Source organism: Knufia obscura (assembly GCF_036327395.1).
Source record: "Knufia obscura strain CCFEE 5817 isolate CBS 148926 chromosome Unknown scaffold_9, whole genome shotgun sequence".
NCBI classification, from domain to species: Eukaryota; Fungi; Ascomycota; class Eurotiomycetes; order Chaetothyriales; family Trichomeriaceae; genus Knufia; species Knufia obscura.
Genome location: NW_027042695.1, coordinates 116,354 through 143,363, shown reverse-complemented (window position 1 = coordinate 143,363; position 27,010 = coordinate 116,354). Strand labels below are relative to the sequence as shown.

The following is a 27,010-nucleotide window of genomic DNA, read 5'->3' as shown; positions in this document are numbered from 1 at the left end:
TTGCATCAGGCGCGAAACACCGGTTTGCGCGGTTGCATGGGGAGTCCTTGCAGACTATTGCTTTTAATCAATATTATATTCTCAAAGTCTTCAGTCGTTGTCCTCACCTGATCATTGCTGCAATGTAATGCCTTGTTTATTTATTAGAGTAATCTCTAGCCGCCGAGTCACTGGCTTTCTTGTTGCTTCCAACGACGAGATGTTGCCGTGCTTTCATGGGCCCTTCTAGACAACAGCGTACTTTCTCGGTCGCCGGCTTGGGCATGATCCGCTGTTTCGAATGCATCAAGAAGGATGTAGTAGTGCCGTGTCGACTGACTCTCGTACTATGATTTCCATCAGCCTGTCGTCGTAATACATATCCCGTCGGCCCACGCCATTCCTTGCTCCTAGATTTTGTCATCTCATCGGGGCCAGGCAGATAGCAAGACCGCAGGTGTATTCAGACTCGAAGCCCAATCCACTGAGCAGATGATCAGTAATGTGCTTGTGATATGGCGAAACTCTACGGAAGTCGCATGTTCACGTTAGGTGGAACGCGTACGTGGGAACTGATGTTGTTTGGCTGACTGCAACTCTCCTGCAGAGCCTGACGCTAGACTTTCTCGAAAGAGGCAACATGGAAGCGAGGACCGGAAGGGTGCCGGCTTGGCCACCGTGCTGCACGCATGTCGCTAGCGGGTTAAAATGAGAAAACAGATGGGGTTAAGGGTTGTGAATGCTTGACAGCGAGTCGTCGCCGAGTCCAACGTGAGATGGGTGCAGTTGCGCTGAGACACCGATGGGCTCTGTACCTACTACTGGTTCCGTGTCTCACTTAGCCACGGGTTAACGCTGTCAAATTCCCTGTGCAAACACCTTGTAAAGCAAGAATCTGACACAGTGGTTATCTGCGGTTATGGCAGGTAGTTGAATGTTCAGAGACGGCATGCTTCACATTGCCCACCCGCTCGTACTAGCGCCAATATATTAATGCCTAGCCGTAGCACCCTTCACACTCTCAATACCCCCCTTTGCATCCTCATGAACTGAATCCGTCATCTCCGTGCTCTTCATCGCACTAGACGCACCAGCATCCATCGCACTTCCACTCTTATTGCTCGCACCACCAAACACACCACTTACACTCTCCTTGACTCTATCCAGCACACTACCTCCAGCATGACTCGTCTCGTTCGCGCCACTCTTCAAACTGTCCGACGCACTCTGAGACATATCGCGAGCCCCACTCATCAGACTATCCGAAGCACTCTTGGCATTATCGGTGCCCTTGCGAGCAGCCTCGGTGATGTCTGAACTGCCAGTGTTGGTCGTATTTGATGATCCCGAAAAGAGACTGCTGGTCGTGTTCGATGCTCCCGAACTGAGACTGCCACCCATCCCGTGCTTTGCGTCGGCTCCCATGGCCTTGGGCGTCGACCCGCCCATCTTGTCGAGCATGCCGCCTTGGTTGGCGACTAGGCCGATTTCGTGGCCGGTGCGGCCGCCATGTTCGCGAGCGAGGTCACTGCTGACGTCCTCGTGGATGCCTTCGGTTAGATCTGTGTTCTTCGTGCCCCTGTGAGTTGTCAATGAGGAACATGATGTTAGCAATGAGACTGCTTACATGGAGGCGCCCGCGTCGAGCATGTTCTTGGATGTGAGGCCTGACATGATGGGGTTGTGTATCTTTGCTTTCTGTTATTGTTAAGATGCACTGATAGCCAAGGATAGGGTTTGAAACTTTGTTCAACGAGATTGGAATGTGTCTTAGAGATCTCCTTCCCGTCACAGGTTTATGTCTCGTGGTCGCCACGCCTCCCGGAAAACAACACCGGTTGCCCTGATGTCACAACCACATCACCAGGCATTCACTGACGCCAGCGCAACAGGCATCAAAACTTGAAAAAGGGAAGTTTGGAGGCGGTTGCAACTGCTAATTTGCAACGCTTCATAAGTTCTGTTGTACGACCGAGGTATGCTGCTGCTACAAAAATGCATGTCTTGTTGGACCCAACTCGAAGGTTGGGCGAAGTTAGCGCTATAGGGCCTAGAGGCCCCCTTAGTGACCATGTGCTGTTCTCCGTTCGACGCCGGATGTCCCCGCTTTGCCCCTTGAACCCCGTAGATGTCGACCTATTGTCATTTATCTTCATTCACGTTTCATCACAGAGACAAGACATAATTCAGGAGGCCGAGTAAACGGACGAGGTGTGCTTTAGCAGAAGTTGTAGTAAGTTGTGCAGCGTTCTTGCCACTATCAGATAGGTAATTCGAAAATGTCCACGAATTGGGATCTTTTCAAGCAACATTCCTTCTCCTTACCTCAACAGCAGCCGCAACAGGCGGAACCATATTCCTCCCTACCCAAAATGCCTTCGGCCGCTCCTGCAAATGCTTAACATCATAATTTAGAATCAAATGCGCGAAGATCATCTTCAGCTCATGCGACACGAAGAATCGGCCAGGACTGCAGCACGTTAGCACACACCCAACTTTCGACCTCGAGCAAACTCACCAAGCATGCCTCCCATGACCAAACGCAAAATGCCTATCACTCGTCGTAACAAGACCAGTCTGCCTCAACTTCAACCCGATATCCTGATCCCTCTCCTCCGATGACTTCGCCTCAAAAGCCTCCCGCTCCCTCGAATACCTAAACGCATCGTACTCATCCGGCCGCTCATGGATATCCCCATCGCTCGAAACACCTATCCAAGGACATGACGTGATGGTCCCATACGCAAAGTGCACATCCTCTGGACTCGTAACTCCTTCCTTAGCAAGCACTTTCCGATGCACAAACGTCAGCGCGAAACTACTGTACCGCTGACTCTCCCTAATAGCCGAATCCATCCTGTACATCCTTGCCAAACCCTGCTTCGTCCACTTACCCCCTTCCTCGCGGAACACGCGCTCAGCCTCCTCCCTCAACCCATCCACAACGCTCTCATCCGCCGAGAAAATATCAAGCAACGCTGCATGCCCCGTCATAGCAGTAGTATGTATACTCGCAAAATTAATCGGCATAATCCGCATCGAGATCCTCTTCGCATCCAACTCATCCGCCCGTCCATCCGCCATCGCAGTCCTAATCGACCAACTCACAAAATCATTCGGCTCAACCCACCCCTTGTACTCCTCATCCCCACTATCCCTCCGCCTGATATCCTCCAACCGCCTCCGAATAACAGGCAGCGTATACCGACTCGTCCTCCACCAGTGATACTTGGCCGCCAGCCCCGCCACCCTTCCCACAACCGGATGCATCATCCTCGGAAACAACGCAAACACAAACATCCCCCTAATAACATCGTTCGTGAATCCCAACATATTAGCAATATACCCCTCCTCCCGACAGAGCACACTCCCCACCAACGTCCGATTCGTAATCCGCGGCACCAGATCCATAAACGCACCCATCACATTCAGGCTCTTCCAGCTTCCACTAAATCCCAGCAACGCATCGACGTCCCGGACAACCTCATCGTTCAACCCCGGAATCACCCCATTTAGATTCCGCGCGAAGTTCTTATGAACGACGTGTTCATGGTATGGATCCCTCAGGATAACAGGGTCGACGAAAGAGTACGCCCCATGTAACAGGTCGTAATGCGCGGCCTGAGTAGAGAGGACGCTATCAGGCTGATCGAGCATCCAGCTCATCTGGCTCCGAGGGATAACCGTCTCCGCGGCGGACCCGATACTTGCGGGTAACACGAATGAGCGGCCGTGTTTACTGTACCTTTCGTAGCCATCCTGCATCCACTGCTTACTTGATGCTAGTGCGCCGAAGACGTTGCGTAATGCGGCGAGCCAGCCTTTACCGTGGCCGACCCATGGTATTGATGTGGGATAGCGCGGGGCGCGGTAGAAGGAGAGGGCGTTGGAGATGGCGAAGTAGATGCCTAGTATCGCAGCGACATTGCCCAGTGAGAAGTGCTGTGCGATGTATTTTTTTCCATCTTCGTCCATTTTCTTTCTGTTTGTGATTTGAGAAGGAAGGCGGGGAGGTGTAGTATAATCCGGGGTACATGGCCTTATGTAAGTAAGGATGGTGCGGCTCGGCGGGTGGCACGCCTAATCTCGTGTTCGAGCGTAAGCTTTGCCTGTTCTGGGGTGGTTCGCGCTTTGCGAGGGTGATGATGCAGGTCCGATACAGTATGTACTCGTACAGCATAAAAGGGTAATTCACTATCAGGTTCGGACCGTGCTTATAGCAAGTCGTCCGTATAAAGACAAGAAGTTACCCGGTCAAGGAGTGTTTGCTGCTCTGGGTGAGAGTAGGGCTGTCAGGGACCGTGAGTGTGCGGCGAGACTTGTTCAGCGAATGTTAGAAGCACGAGATTACGGAATCAAAGGTTTATGCGCAGAATATAGCCATGATAAACTCGGTGGAAGGCCATTTCGATGCGCGGGGAATTCATCAATGGGAAAGCATGATCTTACGCACATACGCACGTGCGTGTTGTGAGCACGAACCCGGGCGTTAGTCTTCTCCAGGCGAAGGATAGATGAGGCTTCTCGTGGAGGACGCCATGCGAAGCTCGATAGTGTTGCATGTATTCTACGGTTGTGTTACACTGCTTCGACATTTTTGACCTTCTACAACTGGCAGTGCCGATGGCCAGTATAGTATATTTCCTCTGTATCAGTCGCCTGTAAAGAGATCGCTTGTGCAGTCATATATATGACATATGCGATGAGCCCTATGCTGCTGAGGCTGTAAATGCTTGCTAAGTCACCAGACATGAGATGGGCTGCCACCTCTACAAGCCTTGAATTACGGGTCAACATCCAACGAAGCGCCTTGCCGCTAGGCAACGGTAACTTCGGACACCCTTCGAATTGACATTCCATCAATGTTCCTCCAACACCTTCGCTAAATAGAATGGATCCAACCAAAAAGCCTAGCTCAACTCTCTTGTGGTTGAGGCTTCGGCACCGGCTTGAACGAAATGGTCGTCACGTACTACACTTCGTTAGCGGTTGCACGTCATTAACGAGAACAATAAGCATACCTTCTTCTTATACCTAGTCGTCGCACTCGTGGCCAGCACACCATTCCTAACATTGCTGGTCATGAGGTGGTTGAGCACAGTATGGTTCGGCAGGGCAAGGACGCTACTATCATCCTTGACCGGCAGATTACCGTTCAAGATAGATCGGCTCAAGAACAGCGGCAGACTTGGTGGAGCTGGACTGTCCTGAATAACCTGAGCAGCCTGCTTATACCTCGGATCATCCTCCGGCAAATCAATGTCAACCAACGCCTGAGGTGTGACTTGTCGGAAATCACCTTCTGGCATCTCCTCCTCGGGCAATGCGTCAATACTCGAAAGCTCCTCGCCAGGGGTCACTGTGCCAGAGTACTGCTCTGGTTGCTCCTGTGCGTCGAATCGAGGAGATGCTTGATACGGAGGCTGCTTCTGAGGGATCTGGCCTGATTCGCGCCGGGTTGTCTTCGGGATGTCGTCTGTACTTATCTCGACGTAATTGACGAGGATGTTGTTGAAGTCGACAGCGGTTGGTAAATCTGGACTCGTAACCATATGGCCATCGACGAAAAACTTGAGATGGTGAGTGCCGGGTGGGAGGTTGATGATTGTTTTGAAGCGACCAGAAACGCTGTCACTACATAACCAAGGTTAGCTCATACGTCCTCGACTGGGTGTGCTGGCAGGTAGAAAATTCTGCTTTCGGCATGACAACCTGGGGTTGTACGGCTAGGTGTGGTGGCTGCGAGTATACTTCCACCCGAGATACCGAACAAAGAAAATGGCGATCGTACCTCTTTCGTAACCGGTATTTCTTATCCCAAGCAGCGAAAGTTCCCGTGACGAAGACTTTTTCATTCGCACCATGATTCCACTCGATTGTGTATGGCACTGTTTGACCACTGAAGCCCACACCGAAAGGCTGAAGCTCCTCTCCTACATCTTCCTCGTCTTGGGTGGCTACACTAAGCATGGAATTTCTTCTTGCTGGCAGAACAGAGTCCTCTGTACCGAAAACGGGGGTATTCGGCTCGGTCTTAACGACCGGACTAAGGTGTGGAGAGTCGGGAACCTCTGCTATGGGAAGTGGGAACCGCGGTGGACGATTGAAAGAAACTGCAGCAGAAGGTTGGTCATAGTCCTTGCTATTGTCCTGCAGCTCTTCTTCTCTGCTCCTGGTTGGCAGAACGTTCGTATTGGCGGTTGTGGGTATATCGATACTGTTCGCTGGAGCCAGACCAGGCATAGATAGAGGTTGTGTTGGTTGTCTTTCTGCCGTTCGAGCTTCAGCATCTCTCTTCCTCCCCGAAGTGGATCGCTCTACTCGATTGGACTTGGATGCGAAATCCGGACTCGTTGACTGCAGCATCTTCTCGAGATTTGGGCTGTCGATGTTGTGTGTCGTGGTGCCTTGTGCGGCGACTGTGCTGGCGGAGGCATCTGCTGGTTGAGGTCTCGAGAATTGCTGGATGGATATCCTTCGATTCACCTTTCGGTCTGCATGAGGTGTGCCAGCTCGAGAAGAGCTCTTCTCCTTCTCGGAAGACTGATTTTGGCCCATGATTGGAGTGGATAGTTGTCGCTAATCGTGCAGGTCCAGATCGAAATCGGAAATATCTAAACGGTTTCTCTGCATTTGCTGTCTGCTGTGCGGCCTCGAGGTGGGGTGGGGTGGCTTGCGGCGTCGGTTATTGATTGCTACTGTGAGGTTGCCTCATCGTATGCGCACGATTGACGATTAGAGCGTACGTGTCTCGCAAGTCTTGGTGTCGTGGTGCTGTCTTGGAAGGACTTGCGATTATTGTGTGAAGGTTGTCAAGCAGATTGAGCATGTGCACATTGAGTTGGAGTTGCCCAGTATTTCCGTACGCTCGGTTGATTGTCATCATAATTCATGCGCTAAAACTCGAAGCCGCGGGCGCTAGCTCTAAGCTCTGCAAGCTGCCTCTTTAAGGCTGCAGTGACGTCCGACTTGGGAAGTCGCATCAGGTGCGCTCTTGCTTTATTTTTTGTTGACATTAATCTGCTCCCACGTGTCACTTTGGCACCGCAGAGTATGGATGAATGGACGATCGAAGTTATCATACAGCCATGCTCTGGTATGAGGTAGCAGGCAAAGTTCTATATTACATTTCCCTTCCAATTGTCAAGGTTCTGCTGCTGGTCTTCTATCTCCTGCACGTCCTTCTATCGCCGTTTATCTACATTGCCCAAGGTTTTGTACAACTCTGCTTGATACCATACAACATCGCAGCTAAGTTCGAGGTAGAGCGGCATATCAATTCTCTGTTCTTCACTGACAGCAACAGGCTGTCTGGTACTTTGTCGGCTGCGCAGTCCTCCTCGGTGCTGTCTCTGCTCTTCTTCTGCATGGCATCTTTCGAATCGTCGTCCTGATCTTCAGACTCGACCGCGAGCCGGAACCGAAACCAAAAGACGTTCCAGCCAGAGGCCACGATGTTAAGAGCTATCGGAAGACCCGGGAGCGCAAGAGAGAACAGGCTGAGAAAGAGCAAGCCGAGATAGATGCAAGAGCCCAAGCGCTGGCTAACAGCCCGTTGTTGAAAGAAGCTCTCAAGCAGATATCAGGAGATCCGGTTGAAGACATTAACAGCCCGAATCGGCGCAAATCGAGACCATCGCTGCTCGATCAGCCCATAATCGAAAATAGCGACGAAGAGGATTCGTGACTACTGCCTATTTTGACTCAAGGTTGCCCTTTTTCAGTGCTTGGTGGAATAGCTCTTTGCAGCGTACGCGACTGCCTAGTCTTGCACACAGCAGGAATGCGCCGCTCATCTTGCGATGTAGACTGTACGTCTCTTCCGGAGGCGGCGCGAGTCGTTCTCGAAGCATGATCGGGATGAAGCTGCGGACACGATCGGTAATGGTTTGGTCCTTGAAGTCATAGATGTCGTCCGCAAAATCCATGAACGGTTCAGCCAATGTCATGACAGAGTCGATGTGAGCATTGACCATGGCCTTGGAATCGTACCCAGTCAGATACCCAAGCTCAATCGAAAGCTTCTCACACTGTTTCCTGTCTTGCTTTGAAGCTGCCTGGAGCACTCCACTGTAGAGCTTGACAAATTTCTCAGGATAGTCTCTTGATGCTCCAAAATCGAGAAGTTCCAGCTTGTTCGTATTCCGGTTGTAGAGAAAATTCGTCCAGTTGGGGTCGGTCTGCATGAATTTGAATTCCATGATCTCTCGTAGGCATAGTCGCAGGATTTGAGATCCAATCCAGTCTCGCTGCTCTTGGCTGAAGGACCTGATCTTCGTCGCTGCGACACCTTCCATTCTTTCCATAGTCAGAACCTGCTTGCCTGAAGCTTCGTCGATGATCTTCGGCACGGCAAAGACCTCGGTGTCATCAGCTAGAAGTTCCCTGAATCGTCTTGCGGCTCCGGCTTCTCGGATGTAGTCGCATTCCCAGGCGAGTTCTGTTCGTGCGTTGGCGATGGTCTTATCTAGATAGAGGCCTTTCGGGAGCAGTTTCGTGGCATGCAGCAGTAACGAGAGATTATTGAGATCAGATGAAATGGAATCTGCAACACCAGGATACTGTACCTTAACAGCTACGGCTTGACCAGATTTGAGGACTGCACCATGGACCTGCCCGATCGAAGCTGCCGCCATTGGCTTCTCCTCGAACGATTCGAACATGTCTCTCCAGTTACTGCCAAGATTGTCGCGTATAACCTTGTCTCGCTGAGAAGCAGGCATGTAATCGGCACTATCCTGAACCCTCTGCAATACTTCCACGATGGCAGGTGGAAGCATCTTGATGTCTTGGAAGCTGACCATCTGTCCGAGCTTCAAAGCTGCACCTCGCATCTTAGACAGCTTCGCGACAAGTCTCTCCATATTCGCTGGGCTCAGCATATTGCCGCTAGAAGCCGCTCCGAACGCCATGGATGCTGCCAGACCGCCATATTCGAAGAGTCGGCCTATCCGTGATGACGGTACTCGTGATTCGCGCATCTGATACGGCTTGGAGTCTGAGTCTACCTGACATCCTGTCAGTTGATCAGCTTGAGTTGCGCAAGCAGGTCTCTTGTACTTACATCTGCGGATGCAACGTCCTTTACCATTTCCTGGCCGAGTTTCTGGAGCTCTTGCTTCTCGGCTTCGGCATTCTGTCGATGTGCAGCGGACGTGTGGAAAGTCTTCTTCCCACCAGGCATGTATTTATCCTTCTTGCCGAGTAGTCGAGCAGCTCTTGGAGTATGAAAGAGCTGGTTAAGCTGTTCCTCTGTAGGCTCAGCCGCTTGTTCGCCTTGCTCGGTTCCGGAGTAGTAGACGTCTGCGTTGATGTCTTTCGGTATGTGCGAGTCGCCTCCCTGTACATCGTTCTCCGTCTTGGGCACTCTCATTCGTGGGAGAGCTGATAGGACCGGTTCTGCTTGACCCGGAGCCTGGTAATATATATCCTTCTCTTGGTCGACGGAAAACTCTGGTGCTTCAGATGGTGGCTCAGCACTTTTCGAAGGAATGGGGTCTTCAGATTGTCGTTGTGCTACTCGTGCCTCTTGGGCTGACAGCGGATCGGTTGTCGGGTTTGGAATGGTTGATCTGCCTGATGAGGCAGGATCAATCGCATCTTGGGTCGACTGATCTAGTGGTGATCGAGAGTGTTCTGCGAGTGGTCGTCGGTTCTCGGACTCTGGGTCACCTTTCTCTTGATCAATGGGACTTCCTGAAGGTGGGATCGTACCATCAGGTAGAGGATGTCGTTTCGCTTTTGCTTGTTCGACTTCCATACCCGGCTCCTCGGCTACTATGCCTGTTGTGTTGTCCTCTGACCTTTCATAGTGATGGTCTTGCTGTATTCCTGCTTCCTGCTTGGCGTGAACCTGCGGTCCTACATGCTTGTCTTCGTGCGGTATGTTGTCGTCCGTGTTGTGGTTGTATGCCGACTGGCTGAATCGCTGTGATATCAAGCTCGATGTCACAGGATATCTCTGTGCCAGACCCTTTGTGATCGATGATGTTCTGCTGTAGAGCTCCGCCTGAGACACTCTGATCGCGAAATGATTGTATGCTACATTTCGTGTAGCTCGGAGGAGGGCGATCGCATCGAGTATGCGTTTTCCTGACATCGTAGTAGTGCTACCGGGACATGCTTGGAAACCCGCTGCTCTGCTTTCAACTTTGACAAGACAGTCTCCGGTCTTTGCAAAAGTATAAAGGACAGATGAAGATGACTCGAATACTTCGTCCAATGCACGATGACACCGATGCTGCTGGAAAAGCTTGACTACGGAGTGAACCCCAGGGATCTACGTGTTGCAGCTTGCAAATCTCCACCCAAGTTCGATCTGGGTTTTTGCTCATCATTTGTTTACTCCTCTGTCCTCCTGGTGTCACACCACTATCAAAGCTGAACCAGTCAGCCATGCTACATGAACGCTGAAGACATCGAGCGCCTGAAGGCGCATGTCGCTGAGCTCGAGCAGCAACTCCACGTCACTAAAGCAATTCTGAAACGAGCCGAGTCTTCACAAGCCGGTTCGAGAGATGCCGCACAGAAGGCGTCCCTGCCCGTAGGGCCATCACTGCACAATCTGCTGCTACTTTCCGACTCAGCGCTACCTCTTGGATCATTTGCCTACTCAAGTGGTCTCGAGTCGTTCCTGGCACACAACAAAGAGGGCAATAAACTTGCACTCTTTCAGCAGTTTCTGAAGCTGACGGTTCAGTCCATGGCATATACGAACGTGCCCTATGTGCTTGCGGCCTTTCGAGATCCATTGGCTTTGATGGAATTGGACAATGATCTCGATGCTTCCACGCCCTGCACGGTCCAAAGGAGAGCTTCAATTGCTCAAGGACGAGCTCTACTGGGCGTCTGGGAGAAGGCTTTCGCGGTGACTGCACGAAAACAGTTCTCGGAAGGTCAAGAAGCCATGGCAGCGCTGGCCACCTTTGCTGCAGACCTCAGGGCGGCCGCAATTTCGACCGAGAAACTGCCTGTGAACGGACATCTTGCACCACTTTGGGGCGTGGCTGCCACGAGTCTTGGTTTAAATCTAGAGGAGACTGCATATGTCTTCTTGTTCAACCATGCCAAAGCAGTGATTAGTGCTGGAGTCAGAGCGTCGGTCATGGGTCCGTATCAAGCACAAACTTTGCTTGCAGGTGAGGCGTTACAGAAATTGGTCAAGGAGAGTCTAGAAAGAGTCTGGTTTCTGCAACCTGAGGATGCTGGTCAGTCTGTGCCATCTATGGATCTTTGGATAGGGAGGCATGAACTTTTGTATAGCAGAATTTTCAATTCATGACCAGATCACTCTTTGCTACCAAGCCTGAGGTCCTCCTCTTGCAGCCGTGGCAACGACAGAAGTTTGTGACGACGATCGAAATGAGGCCAAGGGAAGCGGCCAGCAGACGTCTTGGCGGATTTCTGCGACTGCCTTGATCAGCTGCGAATTCGCCCTGAACGTCCTGTACTGTACTTCACATGATCGGTCATGGATGCAGTGTCAATACGCTTTTCTCAATCTTGCTTGTCCACCACCTCGCTCAATCTCTTGAAGACTCGGGTGATTCAACCCCAGACCAAGCTCCACGTGCGATTCTCCGCATGCTAGCTGATTGTGGGATGGTAACGGCAGGGGGGTGTAAAATCGTTGCACAGCTGCGTGGCGACTAGCAGCTTGCTAGGGACGATTAAAAGTCCTTATGCTATATCACCTCGGCCTACAGCTACGCTTGTCAAGTTTCATTGGCTCAACCATAGCTGTTGGATCATGTACCGAATCCCGGTATCCCAATCCCAGATATATGCAAGGTACAAGCTAAACACTGGCAGACATGGGCGGTCAGCGGTGCGAGTCAAATCCGCATATAAAGCAGACATCATGGCATGTCTGTGGCATGGATTGACCTTTCAAGGCCCGCGTCTCGACCCCGGAGCAAGATGTACTACAATATCCTGCTGTGGACATGCTTTTCCGCTTCCGTTGTTACATCTCTGCCTCAGTCGTCCAACAAGAACGGCTGGCAGAACTTTGACACAACAGGGAGCGTAGGCCAGACGGTTCGTACCTCCAGTGGGTCAGTCGTTGGGCACGCATCATCATGGAAACCTGACGTGTCTGAGTATCTGGGAATCCCATATGCACAACCACCAACAGGAGATCTACGCTTTGCAGCACCGTTGGCATACCAAAACCCCTCCCAAAATGCCATCGAGGCTTCAAGCTTCTCACCGGATTGCCCATCACGGTTCGCGTTGTCACAGGACCTAGAAGTACCAGGAAACACCGTGGCAGATATCGTCTTCCGCCAATTGGTCCAGCTCAACAGGACCTTTTCCGAAGACTGCCTCACCTTGAACATCTGGAGCAAACCACAGAGTGACATGCATCAAGCACTGAAGCCAGTCATGGTGTGGTTTTATGGTGGTGGATTCACATCAGGATCCTCGGCCAATCCGTCATATAATGGTGCGCGCCTTGCCGACGAAAAGGACGTCATAGTGGTGAGTGTCAACTACCGTATCGGTATATTCGGGTTCCCCGGCAGTGGAGAATTACCAGATCTAAACCTCGGAATACTTGACCAACGCTTGGCTGTCGAGTGGTTGAGAGACAACATTGCGGGCTTTGGTGGCGATCCTAAGCGAATCACCCTGTTTGGTCAGTCGGCTGGTTCGCAGATCGTGGACTTCTACTCCTTCGCGTTTCTGGAGGACCCGATTGTGAATGGATTCATTATGCAGTCTGGCTTTGCTTACAACTCACCCTCGCCTCAAGAGACAGGATGGCTTAACTCAAGTAGCGCGGTCAATTGCACTGGGGAACAGAACCTACAGTGTATGAGATCCAAGAGCATGTTGGAAATCCTTGCGGGTGCCACAGGATATTTCGGACCCACGGCAGATGAAAAGATAGCGTTCGCTGATTACCAATCTCGAAGAGAACAAGGTCTATTCATAAAACGAGTGAGTGCCTTGCAATAGGCGTGATCAGGGGTAACTAATTGCGTGTTTCAGCCCATTCTCGCTGGTAATGTCAACGATGAAAACGGATTGGAAGTTGTGATCGCTTGTGGCAGCGGTGCTTGTCCGCCACCTCAACCACAGAACGATACCGCCTTCGAGGTCCATCCTATCGCTTGCGGTACCTCTGTCGCCACTTCAGCGCGTCTTGATCATGGTGTTCGTGCGTGGCGCTATCTCTATACTGCCATATTTCCGAATCAGAACGTCGGCACCTTCGGCGCATGGCATGGTTCTGATATAGGTCAGGTATTTGGTACAAGTGCATTCCTTACTGGGATACCAGACTCTCCTGAGCAGGAAGAATTTGGTGAAAAAACACGCACGGCATGGACTGATTTTGCGAAAGACCCTGAGAACGGGCTCGTGGAGCTAGGTTGGCCATTGGCCGTTGATACAGGACGTGAGTGATTTTGCGGTAGGGAGATAACGATAAGCTGACCCAGAGTATAGTTCCGATAGTTGTGAACTGGGAGGGCCCAATTCGTCCGCGATCGACTTCCGCTATCCAGCCACGTACGACAGTGGTTGTTCCAGATATACTGAAGATCAGATCGGGACTGGTGGTGGATAAAGTGCAGGTATATAGAAGGACACATAATGTTTGGATAGTCAGCTGGCTTGTGGTTGCTTAACATGATGTCCGCGCCAGCGTACTCATCCGATGCTCGATGCTCGTTTATACTCATTGCAAGCGCACTGCTGGGTGTACTGCGAGACCATGTCCGCTCGACGCTTCCCAGGCACGTCAGACACGGATATGTAACGAAGCTTTGGGAAGTGCGCCATGTGATACGAATAGCTAAACAGGCCAAAAGCTGTCTTAAGAGCATTGTGGGCTGGTCTGGCTCACCGTAGCAAACACATACTCGATCATGAACCTCCTAACTGGGCAATCACTCGAACATTCTAGAAGTATCCTTGAAATGGGAGCTGACATGCACCTACAACGAGCGGTTGCTAGTATGGCGAGGTTGGGTTTGCTCATACGCCGGCATGACTCATTGAATCTTTCTTGCCATTCATCTATGCCTAGACAGCCATATCAAAGCGAGGATTAGCCACTGCTTTGCCTTGTTCTCTTCAGAACTCTTTCCCCAGAAAACTAGGTTGGCGATCTATCGATAAGGCACGCCTGAAAATCGCCTGGCGCAATTGGACGGCTACAGACGTCATCCTTTGTGATCAGCCGAACTTCTTGTTAGAGGTCGTCAGCTACCTACCAAGTCAGGCGCAACCATAAGCTAGAATACTCGTCACCTACTATCAATTACGACCAACACCGCCTACACACTCAGACGACACATCATTACGCTCCACGGCCACCCTGGAAATCCCGTGTTCCAGCCACCACCTGCTTCTATCCGAACAACGCAGTCTAGTGGCCAAACAACTTGACTGACACACCTCGCATGCGGTAACCAACAGCACATTCTACACCACATTATTCCTGCGCTTTGCGCAGTCTCCAGACAACATGTCGAACCGGGTTGAAGGTGAAAGGGTCTTCTGCTACCAATGCGAGAACGAGTGGGATAGGGCCCACGGCGGACTACAATGTCCGAGATGCGAAAGTGAATTCGTTGAAATAGTATGCATGGAAGATTCAAGAAGTGGCTACGACTAACATCAGCCAGTTATCACCTGGCGGTAGACCAGATGTCGACGACCCACCGGAAGTTGCACCTGAATCCCACATGGATGTCGACGACGACCGGCCCTTTCCTTCACTACATGACCACAACCCGTGGGGCTCCCCAGCACCAGATCCTGATGAAGGGGATATAAGAGGAATACACTTCAACACTGGAGGTGGCGGTCACGGCACATTTTCATTTACAAGAACATACACGACTGGTTTTGGTGGACCACGGCAGCCGAACTGGAACACTGGCGCAAACGATCCCGTAGCCGATGATGTTATGCGTAACTTCCAAGGCATGGTCAACAACATTCTAGGTGGTGGCGGAAGAGTAGGAGGTAGCGGATTCGGTGGGACCATCAATATCAACGGTCGTACCACCCACTTCGGTGCGGGCAGTCGCGATGCCGCCTTTCCAGGCCCCACAGGCCCAGCCGGACCCCCTGAGTATGGCCCTCTTAACGACACTGATGACGATGTTGATGCTGACCTTACGGCTAGTCTATTATCTATGCTGTTTCCTAGTAACGGCCCTCGAGGTGGCGGACAAGGACCAATAGGTGGGCCTTTTGGCATGCTTTCGATGCTACTTGATCCTCGGAATGCTCAGAGCGGAGATGCTGTCTTCTCTCAGGAAGCGTTCGACAGAGTCATGAGTCAGTTAATGGAACAAAACCGGCAGAATGGAGCACCACCAGCCTCCGAAGAACTGATCAACCAGCTGCCGAAGAAGAAACTTGATAAGTCAATGACTGGAGACGATGGCAAGGCGGAATGCTCAATATGTATGGATAATGTCGAGCTGGATACAGAGGTTACCGTCCTACCGTGCAACCACTGGTTCCACTTCGAATGCATCGAGTCATGGCTAAAAGAGCACGATACCTGTCCTCATTGTCGAAAGCCTATCACACCACCAGACCAGCGGAACCAGCAGCAGCGGTCCGGAGAAAGACGATCCGATAGACGATCTTCATCCGTTGCAACACCCTTCACGCAAATGCCTCAGGAAGGTAGTAGGCAGAACCCGCACACCATACCTGATAGTCCAAGTGATATCAGAACAGCGAGGGAACAATACTATGGGAGGCAACGAACCGAACAAGGTCGTGAAAGACCATCGAGCGAGCGACGACCTAGCAGAAGGAGTACCGGCACCAGAGACGATGGAGGAGGTGGGGGAGGCGGAGTTAGTGGTTGGATAAGATCCCACATGCCCTTCTCCTAGTCGGAGAGGAGAAGACAGCTCTCCAGATCATTAGGTCGTTCAGATCATTCGGACCGCTCAGAGACAGACGAGGACTATTCTATACTTGCTAACATCCTTCAAGCACATGTCCGAAGAAGGATGGGAGAAATTCATGCAAGAGCTGACGCAGGTGGTAGGGCACAGTCGACTGACCACCAGCGGGTTCATTCTAGTTCGAGCTCGTCTGTCTCTTCGTCAGATCTCCGCGAGCAGCATCGTTCGACTAGTGATGCTCCTGCAGATGAGACAGAGTCCCATTGGGCTCGGGCCGTTGCACGGGAGACATTTGCGCGGCACAGTCCAGGAAATCAAACGACCAACAATGAGTAAGCCAAGCAGAGATCGCTGCGAAGCTGTGTGGCTGGCACAACTTCAGCTGCCTCCTCTGAATGTCTTAAGTCAATCAAGCTATTCTTACATAATCTGGCCAGATTTCGAGATGGATCACATGTTATCTTTCAGGCCTCCTTTTCTTTCACATGTCAGCATGTTTCGTCACCTGCCCTTTGTTCTCCCTCCGCATAGGCCGTACTTCTGCTTTTCCACTCCAACTTCGGGACGTCAGGTCCTGGCCGATGGGTCCATAATCGAGTTCGTGCTGGTCACGATGACAAGATGGTTCGTCGCAGTGTCAAACGTCCTCGTCGATTGAGGAAGCCGCTCTCTATCTCTCTTACTTCGGATCAGAGACTACTCCTTGCTGAAACACCACGTTCCTTCAACAACTACTTACTCAATCTTCTTGTTACCTACCTTGCGCTACCACTTTTTGTATACCTCCATACCATCCCCTTGAGCTTCACAGGCCATCTAGCTGTCATAGCTGCCATGGTTTATGCACTGCATTTGCACTTGAGCTTCATGAAAGCACAGCCGATTTGATTTACGACACAAGCGTCAAGACATATACTGTAACATCGCATTGTATACCACTATTACTAGCATATGTACAACAGATCAGCAAGCAATATTCTCGCAACATGATAGGTGAAGATGAGGTATCCCTGTGCATGCTTGGATGAGCTGACATAGTCGCAGACCACGTACTTGGGCGGCCATCGTCGCGCTTTCGAAAAGTCCAAGTCCTCCTCGCCGTCCTCTTCTGGTCGGGTTATCTCCTCCTCGGTAACCCCCATGGCCCGCCTGGCCTACGAAGATTGTCCGACTGGCTGTACAAGAGGAGGCTAACACCATGGCACACAATGGTCCTGACTCTGACCTACCTCTACGTTGCACGAAACTTCGCGAAGATAGTTGGCCTCGAGAGCCCAGAACCTCTAGCAAATCTCTACTCGAGACCTTACTTCCGAGCAACATGGATTACCACAGCTCTTGATGCCGGCTTCTGGAGCGCGATGAGGATCAAGAATAAGAAAATCAGAGATCTGGCTAGTGTAATCTTCACAGCGTATTATCTGATTGCAGCTGAGCAGGCGGACGAGAAGGTGCGCAAAGTTAGAGCTGTCATCACAGTCGACCATATGCGGGTTGCATGGAATAAGAGCTCGACACCATATCTCAGCTTCTTCACAAGCCTCATGCGACCGAAGTTCACCAGATACGGTCCTCGGCGAATTACGATCGCACGGCCAAAGCACTCGAGTTTCCAGGAGCCAGTGAGCGGGTGGATGTACTACAATGGCAGCCTGAAGGAGCTGGAGAGAGAAACAAACCTGGTGCTGGACATACCAGGCGGTGGCTTCGTGGCCATGAGCCCACGAGAAAGCGATGACAAGCTGCTGTGCTGGGCTGGAAGAACTGGTCTGCCCATATTGAGCCTGGATTACAAGAAGGCACCAGAGCATCCATATCCGTATGCGTTGAACGAGTGCTTCGATGTATACAAGCAGATCATCATTACACGAGGCGCATGTGTCGGCATGCGAACCGGTGCGATACCAAGGGTTGTGCTGACGGGAGACTCGGCAGGCGGTAATCTGGCGACTGGGACAACATTGATGATCCTTGAACACAACCAGCAACATGCGGCTGGAGGCAAAGGGATGATACCCAGTCCAGCAGGTCTGGTGCTGTTGTATCCTGCTTTGGACATGAACATTGGATCCTGGATGACGGAAGACCAGATGGCGCTGATACGAAAGCCAGGCACTGGGAACAAGAAAGAGTATGAGAACTTCATCAAGCGGAAGAGCGAGGATATCGATCGGAGATATACCGCTACCACACCACGACCAACAGACCAGGATGACGAGGATGAGAAGAACCCAAAGCATGATTTCTTTGCACCCAGGAAGCCGAATAGAGAAGATACAGACGTCGAAGCACAAAGACAGCAAGCGGAAGACTCGAAACCGCAACAGTTGAAGACAAGACTGGCTGTCAGTTCTATCATTTCGTACTACGGCGACAGGATATTGACACCGGAGATGATGAGAGCGATGGTTATCCTCTATGTTGGACCTTTCAACAGACCCGATTTCAAGACTGATCATCTTCTCTGTCCAGCTGTGGCACCAGAATCACTTCTCGTCAAGTTTCCAAAAACATATTTCCTCACAGGCGAGCGTGATCCTCTGGTCGATGACACCGTCTTCTTCGCGGGACGACTTCGACAAGCCAAGATGCGCCTCTTCCACGATCGGCAGGAGCTGGGATTAGAGAAGTCCAAGGCAACATTCGACGAGCGCGAGCATGTCGAAGTGACGCTCATTCCCGGCATCTCACATGGCTTCGTGCAATTCGTATCCATCTTTCCAGAAGGTTGGAAACACATCGAACGTTGCGCAAAGTGGATAGGTGACATCTTCGCCAAACCGCCTCACTCGTTCGAAGGTCCAGCGATCGAAAGACGTCTGAGAACAGGAAGCATAAGCCAGGTGCATGGGAGTGGATCGGAGCTTGAGATGCCAACGAGCCAGCGACATCATCAGCGGACCGGGACAACGGGGAGTGCTGTCAGTGAGGGTGACGAAGATGCGCCACTGGTGATGTCTAGCATGAATGGATCGGTGGAGAAGGGCAAGAAGAAGGATAAGTCGAGTAGTCCTGAGGCGCGGAGAGGTCGACGTGAGAGATCACCCACTAGGCAGAGAAGTAAGAGTATAAGTAGTCTGCCGAGTGAGGAGGATCTGTTGAAGAGGCGGATGCAGGGGTTGACGTTCTCGTTGATGGGATCGGAGAATTAATGATTGAATGACTGAATAGAGTTGCTGTTCAGTCTTCTTCGATTTTCTCCTCGCCGTAGTTCTCTTCTTCTTCCTCGTCGCGCGATTTGGGTTTGTTTGTTGCTGTAGCGGAAGCGTTTGCTTTGTCTTCTTCCATTTTTGCTGTGAGGAAGGTGTTGATGTCGTCTTGGAGTTGTTTTGTGGCGCTTCGTACTTCACCTAGGTAGGCAATCTTTGATTTTATGTCTGTTGGTCTTGGACTGGGGAGAGATTTCTCGAGTGTTTTGGTGTCGGTTGGGGAGTTGTATGTCGCCTTTACTGTCGAACGACCGACACCATTCGCTTCTTCAGACATGGCTAAACAAAACTCCTTACTGAGCTCAGGTAAATATGAGACAGACGTCGTAGGAATGGTAGATTTTGCGGAGGTGGGGAGGGGTTATCGATAATCGAGGCGTGCGAGCATGGGTCTCCATCGATTTGTGCCGATCAGGGTCTCGCGAGCAGGTGGTGGACAACTCGGAACTCACACTTCACTTTCTCCAAGATCAAGCACCACAACAGCATCAGTAGATCACAAACATTGCGCGACACATGATAGCCTGATCAGATAGAACGAGGAATTGGCAGCAACTCAGCGACACGATGACAGCACGAACATGAGGTGGACAAGCATCTACTGCGCGAAAGTGAAACCCCGGCGCAGCTGACAAGATGGCTACACGACCCCTACGCTCTCCCATACCTCCCAGCTCACCCAACAGATCAAATGCAGGCTCAAGACAAAGTACACGATCGAGTCTCGAAACAGACAGTGATACAGCATCAAACTATGCCCCTCCGCCATTGACCGTAAACAAACGAGCAGCATACGGCGGTCACGGCCATGCGCTTCCCTCCTTCGTCTCACAGAAGAATGCAAGCACAACCTCAATAAACCAGGTCCGACCTTCAGCACAATACATGCCTCCCAATGATGGTCGGAAAGTCTCCCTTGCGCCCTCACCGCATCTTGGTCATCGGCGGCAGCATTCTCAGGGTTACTTCGAACCATCTATGCCTTCTACCTCGGCGGGGAGTGCTGCGCTCACTCCGTCTCAGATCGCTGCCCAGGCCGCTGTACAGCACTTGAATGTCAATACACAGCATGTCCGGCGGAGGTCTTCGACTGTGCCATTTCAAGAGGAGGAAAAAGGCAGGCGGCACAGTAATGGCTCGGTCAGTAGTGATGGCCAGTCCATATCGCCCGCAGGAGATCAACAGCCGCAATACAGGAATGGTTTAGTTGGGACGAACAATGCCACCACAGCAGCCCAGGCCGTGTGGAAGCAGCCCGTCGAGGAGAAGGAGAAGAAGGGCTTTAGGAATAAATTCAGGACCAAGCACATCGGCATAATACGAGACAAGGATAAGGAAGGGAAAGAGAGACCTCTGCCGTCGCCTAACAAGCTACCTACTAGTGGTCTGGCCAAGGTCTACAATGCCTCCACTACCAGTCTGGCTGATGTATCATCGAATAACAGCTCCATGTACAATCTGCAGAACAACTCTGTCTCCACAATCATACCTGTACGTGACGACGAGAAGAAGAAGCATGTTGGGCTAAGGCAGAAGCTCAAGCTGAAGGACAAGGATGAATTCAACCTGCCTCTTTCGTCTGCGAACTCGAACTCAAGGCCCGTGGATATCAATAATCCCCAGTCACTTTACTCATTTGCGCCATCCTCACCAAACCACAGCACATTCGCAAAGTCAGTCTCTGGTCTTGATCTGCGGCATGGCGCAAGGGCATTGCGAAAGGAGAAGAAAGAGGAAAAAGCACACCACGCGTTGGAACAGGTCTACAGTCGAACAGACAGCGATACCTCGGAATGGCCATCCATGGCGAGCCTGTCTGGGTCGCACTCAAATAATTCCGAGCCATTCACGCCATATTCGAAGGAGCTAAAGGAGACACTGGCAGTCTTTGGCCTGAACAACATGACTCCAGACGATGCATGGGAATTCCTCAAAGCTCGCCTCCTAGTAGTCTTCGAAGGAGAACACGTCCCAATCGCCGTCGAAGACCTCAACCGCCTAGTCTCAATCCACGTGCAAAGGTGCGTCTCCCGTCGAGATCCAAGCATAATAATAGGCGACCTCGAAAACCTCCTCCACACTGGCTTCCTAAGTCTAAACCACACCCTCCGAGGCGTCCACGACGAAAGACTAGTCCCAAACCTAGTCGACATGTGGATGCAAGTCTTCGGCACAATCCTCCCTTTCATGCAAGCCGTCTTCCTGCCCCTCGACCAAGAATTCAAAGGTCGTGGTGCCGTCCTCAAAACACCCCAACTCGCTGCCGAATTCTGGGGCGCACTCCCAAGTCCCGAATCCAACGGCCGTCTCTCCTCATCACCCTCATCCCACATCGACTCCGACGCCCCCGATATAGTCGCCGGCGAAGAACTCGAAGTTCGCCGTATCCTCCTCACCTCCTTCCGCGACCACGTCATCCTCCCGCGCTTCGACCTCCTCAAAACGACATTCTCCCGCCTTAGCCTCGAGAGCATCAACGCCACCCTCGCCCACTTTGAGTCCTCAGGCCGTTCCCGCGGCGACAGTTTCGGCCGTGACAGAGATAGTTTCGATCGCCCTGGCACCGCCAACACCGACCCACGTATCTCATCAAGCTACTCCAGCCAAACATCCACGCTCCTCGGCGGCGCTACGCCCGCGTCCCGGTCGCGAGCGACCTCAAATCTGAGCGCTGGCTCCGCCTCCGACGTCGCCTTCCAGTCCTTCTCATCTCCACCCGCCGCCCGCTCAACCGATACATCATCCGCACAGATAACCGAGACCGTCGCACGAATGCTGCAGTGCCTATCCGTGTTATCGTCAGTGCAATCCGGTGATGAAGCACAGTCTAAGATGGAGGAGTTGACCAAGGAGTTGAAATTGAATTGGCTGGGACGAGGAAGGACGGGACGGAATAGGAAGGGGTTTGTGGGGACGAGGGTTAGGACTGTGGGGAGTGTTGCTAGTACGATTCGGGGGCCGGGGGGCAGGGAGGGGCTGAGGAGTAGGGAGGGGAGTCCGACGCCTACGCCGACTAGGCAGGGGACTGTGAGGAGTGGGCAGGAGGGGAGGGGGGAGTGATTGAGTGAGTGGGTGGGTAAGTGCGAAGGTTTGGAGGGAAGTGAAGATTGTGATGAGATATGAATGAGATTTGAATATGATACCCTGTACTATCTACCTACCTCCTGCTTTGACCTCTACGGACAAAGTTTTGGTAGCTGCTGCCGTGACAGATGTGGAATGCACGAATGCAGCTATGATCTGATTCCAATCAACCCATGCCGCAAGTGCCACCCACCCACTGTCATGCCAACGAAAGCCGAAACAAGTGCAGTAAATGTTAGACCATGCCACGACAACAGATATAAACGTAGCGCTACGGGCTACTCAACTTACTACCACGACTTCCTTCTAATTTGCGTTGAACGCGCCAGCAGGGAACCATCCAGGGCGGCACTTGCTTCCAGACTGACTAAGGTTGTTCGGCCGCCGCCGTCACGTCACGAACTGTTACTTACTCTGTTCTGTGGGCAAATATACTTTTGAACCTACTGAGTAAGTAAGCAAGTCAGTAAGTACATGGTGCGATTTGATCAGCTAGCTAGCTGCTATAACGAACAAGCGAGGGATTTAGTACGACTCGAATGAGTTGGTGTAACCCGACTAATCACAGCTGAATTTACCCGGTAAGCTGAGGGTGAGACGTAGAAGGAGAAGCGGAGCAGAGCCAGTTACTCTAGGGGTCCCCCCATCGTCTGGGTAGTAAGGAACTACAGTAGAGATTACGTTTCACACAGAATCGTCACGGTGTCCATCCACTGCATATATTGACGTTATCTACATCAGATTATTCACATTAAATATCAACATTAATTGTATCCCTCGTCTTCACACCCACCCCAGTCAAAACCCACAAGTCTCCTTTCCAAACCCATCACTCTACACTATATCAACATGTCACGTTCCAATATCCATCCTGGCCATCTTCACTCGACTTCTCGTCATCATGTCTTATGCCAAACTTAGTCCTCCCACCTCTCAAAAACAGGCATCCATTCCTGCCCCGGATAAGCAGTAGCACTCATCACAACCTCCTCCTCACTCTCATAGCCCTCTGGTCTTGAACCTGGCATCTCAAAGACCTCTTCGTTCTCGTTCCACATATTGCCTTTTCTATTCTCATTATGCGCCGATGTTGCTCGCATATCACCTGGTGTGTTCTTCGTCATCCCAGCCTCAGCTTCATTCGTCCTTGTGCTTGCCGATGCCGGCAACGGTGCGTCTGGCGCCGCACCCGCATTCTCAAGTGCCTTCACAACCCCCTTCGGCACAGCCGGCTGATCCGTCCTCACGGGTACAGCCGGCGGCGCAACACCCGGCGCACGCATGTCTGCATTCTCATCACGACCTGTATCCGACCGCGACGGTTCCCTTGAAACCCCAATCGCACTTCCACTCCCAGCTGCATCGAAACTAGGTCTAAGCTCACTCACAGGCGTATTCGTATCCTTTCTCGAGACGCTAAGACCTCTCGTAGATTGAGATTGAGATTGAGCTTGTGTATCCCTCTGAGCATCAGCATGAGCATGTCCATCAACAGGCGTAGAACTCCTCGGCGCCTGCCCCCTCAAACTCGGATTCTTAGACAACGTGAAACTCGGTGATGCATTTCTGGGTTTGGGTGAAGTCATCGCTATCGCTGTACCTGTTCGTAAGCCCGAACCGGAACTCATACCTGTAGGTTGCGCCGTCGTCGTCACGGGACCCAACCCCATAAACCTCTCCGCCACAGTCGTCGGTCTACTCTCCCTACTTTCCTGTTGCTGTTGCACGGCCGGACTCCTCTCAAGCATAATCCGTCTCATTTCCCGTGCCTTACTACTCGTTGCGCTAGCCGGATCTGTCGTCTCCCTTTCCTCGGTGGCATCACCATCACCAGGCAACTTAATCGCCCAAGGCTTCTCCTGTTCCGCCTCGGACCGCGGGATTCCGCCTACGGGTGAGACTTTCTTTGAACTGAATGTGCCGAGGCCGGAGACGGGGCTTTCATTTTGGTTCTGAGTGTGTGAATGAGGGACAGAGAGAGCGTTATACTCTGCGTTTAAGTCATCATTGCTGCGGCGGCCGAGTTTGGGGGAACGGGAACGGGTGTGTAGGGCTGCGACGCGGGGTGTTATTTTTGTTGGTTCTGAGGGTGTTTGATTGAAGCGTTGTTGGGGGAGTTGGGTTTGGGTCTGGTTGAAGCGTTGTTGCGGGGATGTGGGGTGGTAATCCGAGCCATAGGAGATATCTTTGTTTGCGCGGGTTGAGGGGGGTTGGTATGCGGATGCGGCTTGTTGAGCTTGGGCTAGGGTTGGGAGGGTGGAGGATTGCGGGTGGGTGTATGGTGACGCGGTTGCGTTCTGTCGGGACTGGGTATATGCGTTTGGTACTGGTGGGGCGGAGGCCGGGATGAAGGGACTTGAGGTTCGTTGTTGATCGCCTGTGTTTAGACGGGGGAGGTCTGGTCGTTGGGGTGGATGTTGTGGTGTACCGAATGCTTCAAGTTGCTTGCTCATGTCGTTTTCATAGCCGTAAGTTCTGGCTTCATTCTGATAGGGAGATACACCAGGTGGCACACGCGTACGCTCGTACGGCGTATTCGAACTCAACGGGTACTGATTTTGTTGCTGGGGAACGTTATGATCCTGTCTTGAGAAGTACGACTCCTCCTGCTGGCTGCCGATCGTGTCAGATTGACCACCGTAATATCCTTGCGCAGGTGGCGACATTCCTCGAAAGGGCTGACTCGGCTGAGAGCTTTGTTGTCGCATTGCAGGGTGCTGCTGACCTTCAGCATATCTCGTCCCCTGTTGGAACTGGTTCACATCCTGCGGGCTTTGTGGTACCGTGATCTGCGAGTAAAAGGTCTGACCTTCGGAGATGGTCTGCTGCGAATGAGAAGTCTGACCTTCCAAAATGGGCTGCTGTGCATTGAACGGCAGAGTCGTGACTCTGGCTGGCGCCTGAACTTGCTCTGTCTTGGCAGATGGCTTTCCAAAGAAACCAGAAAACCTCTTCTTCTTTCCACCTGGTGTTGTGACTGGCTGACTTGGTTGCTGACCAGGATCTGGCTGATCCTGCTGACCGAAAGTCATATTCTTGAACAGATCCTTACTCAGTCTTCTTGATCCAGCTTCAGGCCTTGCCGTCGCTTGAGTTGTCTGATCCGCAATCTCATCATACTCTGGCTCTCCTTGCCGGTCCGCGTTCATACTACTTCTGCTACCGAGCTTGAACAGGCTGTTTCGACGATTCGCATCTGGTCGTGGATCTGGTCGCTGTTCTTTTTGCTGCTCTTTCTGTAGACGACGCGACCGTGACTTTGACCGAGATCGGAAGAAAGACGACAGCTTAGATCGACCACGTTCGCGTTCTGGTGCAGGCGTTTGAGGGGCTGGGAATGCTCCCGGCATATGCTGCGTCCGAGCCTGTGCTGCATCAACCGCATCACCTTCTGGTTGCTGATTCTGTCGCTGTGCGGCTGCTACTGCTGCAAAAGCATTACCACTCGGAGCTGTGGGCACATCGTCAAAGACATCACCGTTCGACGGAGCTGTACCTTGTGCTGGCATAAATTGCTGAAGCACTGGTGTGGACGTCTTTGGCTTCGGTTGTCGGAGCTCATGACCATATGGACCCGGAATGCGATAATGTCCATCCTGCTGAGGTTGCGGAACAGGTGGTGGTGGCTGCTGACGTAGCTTGGCAAAGTCTTCTTGGTTCTTGCGGCCGAAGTCCTCTGGATTACGCCTAGCGCTTGGCAGAGGGCTCTCGGCATTCTGCGCTCGGCTACCACCGCCAGGAGTTAGTTGCGGTCGGTCGGTGTGGTCAGTATCTTGAGCTGTGCTTGGGCTTCCAGTACTGACACCTGGATTATCGATCGAATGGTTCGTTCCATGTCCTGTTTTCAGTAAGCTTTCCGACCCTATGAAAGAGAACGGCCGCTGTTGTTCAGCTCTAGGCAAATCTTGATCCTGTCTGATCCGAGCAACAGGAACGATCTGTGCGCCTGGTCCAATCTTTGGTGGCTTTGGCGAGGCAGCTTGAGTGTATGCAGGCAAAGTCGGTTCCTGCTCTTGGTCCTGTGCCGCTTCTGCCTCTTTCGTCTGTAGAGGGGCAGAAGCCATGGCGGTGGAATACGATGGAGCGTGTTGAGGCCGCCGAGATTCAGCAGGTGGGCTAACTGTTCGTGACGGCTGACGTTGAGGAAGAGGCTGATCACCGCGCGATACTTGACTTTCGAGTGGTGGGCTAATGGTCCTCGCAGCCAGACTATGTCTGCGATCGTCAGGCGCACTAACACTCGAAACATCCGATACACTGGAGTCTCTTCTGTTGTCCATGCTCCTGCTCTCCGAGATGTCTGCAGGTACACGGTCTCCATTATGTTCGGTACTCAGGGCATTAGCAGCTCCGACAGAATTTCTCTTTTCGCCTTCGAACAACTGCTTTGCCTTTGGAGTAGGTGAGGAAGTCGGGTTCGCTGGCCTCACGGTGCTGCCTGACTGTGGCGATTGTTCCTCACTAACAGCACTGAATGCTCTATCGAGTGTCTTGGTTGTGTCTAGCTGGTCTGTGCTGACTTCTGAGATCGGCGAAAATGGTGGGTTCGTGGCCACCCGTTGTGCTGCTGTGCGGTCGTTGACGTTGGCATCCGGATTACTGAAATATGTTGACAATGACGATTCATCAATTGGAGTAGCCATCGACGGTGTGGGAATTTGAGGAGCAACGCTGTTCGAGGTGCAGGATGTTCGGCTGACTTCGGGCAAGCTCGCGTTTTGATCTCGACCCATAAGGGAGCCCTAAGAAAACACAAGTCAACAAAAGGACAAGATTCAAGGTGAAAAGCAAATGCATTATCGCTATCTCGTCCATGTGTCTCATCAGACAAAGGCATCGTCGGGTATCATA

At 52.0% G+C, this 27,010-nt stretch overlaps 11 protein-coding genes across 11 annotated transcripts; 6 read left to right on the top strand and 5 right to left on the bottom strand.

Annotated features, from left to right (window-relative positions):
- Positions 1–969: 969 nt before the first annotated feature.
- On the bottom strand, positions 970–3,954 carry PMZ80_007387 (uncharacterized protein; the record flags this gene model as incomplete). Its single annotated transcript, XM_064875795.1, has 4 exons — positions 970–1,558; positions 1,607–1,677; positions 2,305–2,449; positions 2,498–3,954. The coding sequence occupies 4 exons, from the start codon at positions 3,952–3,954 to the stop codon at positions 970–972; spliced, it is 2,262 nt and encodes a 753-aa protein (XP_064728059.1).
- Positions 3,955–4,894: 940 nt separating this feature from the next.
- On the bottom strand, positions 4,895–6,537 carry GAL83 (galactose metabolism- protein; the record flags this gene model as incomplete). The annotated part of the gene is made up of 3 exons (XM_064875794.1): positions 4,895–4,951; positions 5,001–5,613; positions 5,771–6,537. The coding sequence occupies 3 exons, from the start codon at positions 6,535–6,537 to the stop codon at positions 4,895–4,897; spliced, it is 1,437 nt and encodes a 478-aa protein (XP_064728058.1).
- A 530-nt stretch (positions 6,538–7,067) lies between these two features.
- On the top strand, positions 7,068–7,666 carry PMZ80_007385 (uncharacterized protein; the record flags this gene model as incomplete). Its single annotated transcript, XM_064875793.1, has 2 exons — positions 7,068–7,082; positions 7,286–7,666. 2 exons carry the CDS (start codon positions 7,068–7,070, stop codon positions 7,664–7,666), a joined length of 396 nt encoding a protein of 131 aa, XP_064728057.1.
- A 7-nt stretch (positions 7,667–7,673) lies between these two features.
- Positions 7,674–10,078, bottom strand: PMZ80_007384 (uncharacterized protein; the record flags this gene model as incomplete). The annotated part of the gene is made up of 2 exons (XM_064875792.1): positions 7,674–8,987; positions 9,044–10,078. The coding sequence occupies 2 exons, from the start codon at positions 10,076–10,078 to the stop codon at positions 7,674–7,676; spliced, it is 2,349 nt and encodes a 782-aa protein (XP_064728056.1).
- A 303-nt stretch (positions 10,079–10,381) lies between these two features.
- Positions 10,382–11,260, top strand: PMZ80_007383 (uncharacterized protein; the record flags this gene model as incomplete). Its single annotated transcript, XM_064875791.1, has 1 exon — positions 10,382–11,260. The coding sequence occupies one exon, from the start codon at positions 10,382–10,384 to the stop codon at positions 11,258–11,260; it is 879 nt and encodes a 292-aa protein (XP_064728055.1).
- A 638-nt stretch (positions 11,261–11,898) lies between these two features.
- On the top strand, positions 11,899–13,392 carry PMZ80_007382 (uncharacterized protein; the record flags this gene model as incomplete). The annotated part of the gene is made up of 2 exons (XM_064875790.1): positions 11,899–12,924; positions 12,976–13,392. The coding sequence occupies 2 exons, from the start codon at positions 11,899–11,901 to the stop codon at positions 13,390–13,392; spliced, it is 1,443 nt and encodes a 480-aa protein (XP_064728054.1).
- A 1,066-nt stretch (positions 13,393–14,458) lies between these two features.
- On the top strand, positions 14,459–15,851 carry PMZ80_007381 (uncharacterized protein; the record flags this gene model as incomplete). The annotated part of the gene is made up of 2 exons (XM_064875789.1): positions 14,459–14,572; positions 14,619–15,851. The coding sequence occupies 2 exons, from the start codon at positions 14,459–14,461 to the stop codon at positions 15,849–15,851; spliced, it is 1,347 nt and encodes a 448-aa protein (XP_064728053.1).
- A 106-nt stretch (positions 15,852–15,957) lies between these two features.
- PMZ80_007380 (uncharacterized protein) lies at positions 15,958–19,018 on the top strand (the record flags this gene model as incomplete). Its single annotated transcript, XM_064875788.1, has 2 exons — positions 15,958–16,198; positions 16,911–19,018. The coding sequence occupies 2 exons, from the start codon at positions 15,958–15,960 to the stop codon at positions 19,016–19,018; spliced, it is 2,349 nt and encodes a 782-aa protein (XP_064728052.1).
- Positions 19,019–19,046: 28 nt separating this feature from the next.
- On the bottom strand, positions 19,047–19,352 carry PMZ80_007379 (uncharacterized protein; the record flags this gene model as incomplete). The annotated part of the gene is made up of 1 exon (XM_064875787.1): positions 19,047–19,352. The coding sequence occupies one exon, from the start codon at positions 19,350–19,352 to the stop codon at positions 19,047–19,049; it is 306 nt and encodes a 101-aa protein (XP_064728051.1).
- Positions 19,353–19,711: 359 nt separating this feature from the next.
- PMZ80_007378 (uncharacterized protein) lies at positions 19,712–22,135 on the top strand (the record flags this gene model as incomplete). Its single annotated transcript, XM_064875786.1, has 1 exon — positions 19,712–22,135. One exon carries the CDS (start codon positions 19,712–19,714, stop codon positions 22,133–22,135), a length of 2,424 nt encoding a protein of 807 aa, XP_064728050.1.
- Positions 22,136–23,076: 941 nt separating this feature from the next.
- PMZ80_007377 (uncharacterized protein) lies at positions 23,077–26,892 on the bottom strand (the record flags this gene model as incomplete). The annotated part of the gene is made up of 1 exon (XM_064875785.1): positions 23,077–26,892. The coding sequence occupies one exon, from the start codon at positions 26,890–26,892 to the stop codon at positions 23,077–23,079; it is 3,816 nt and encodes a 1,271-aa protein (XP_064728049.1).
- Between the last annotated feature and the right edge of the window lie 118 nt (positions 26,893–27,010).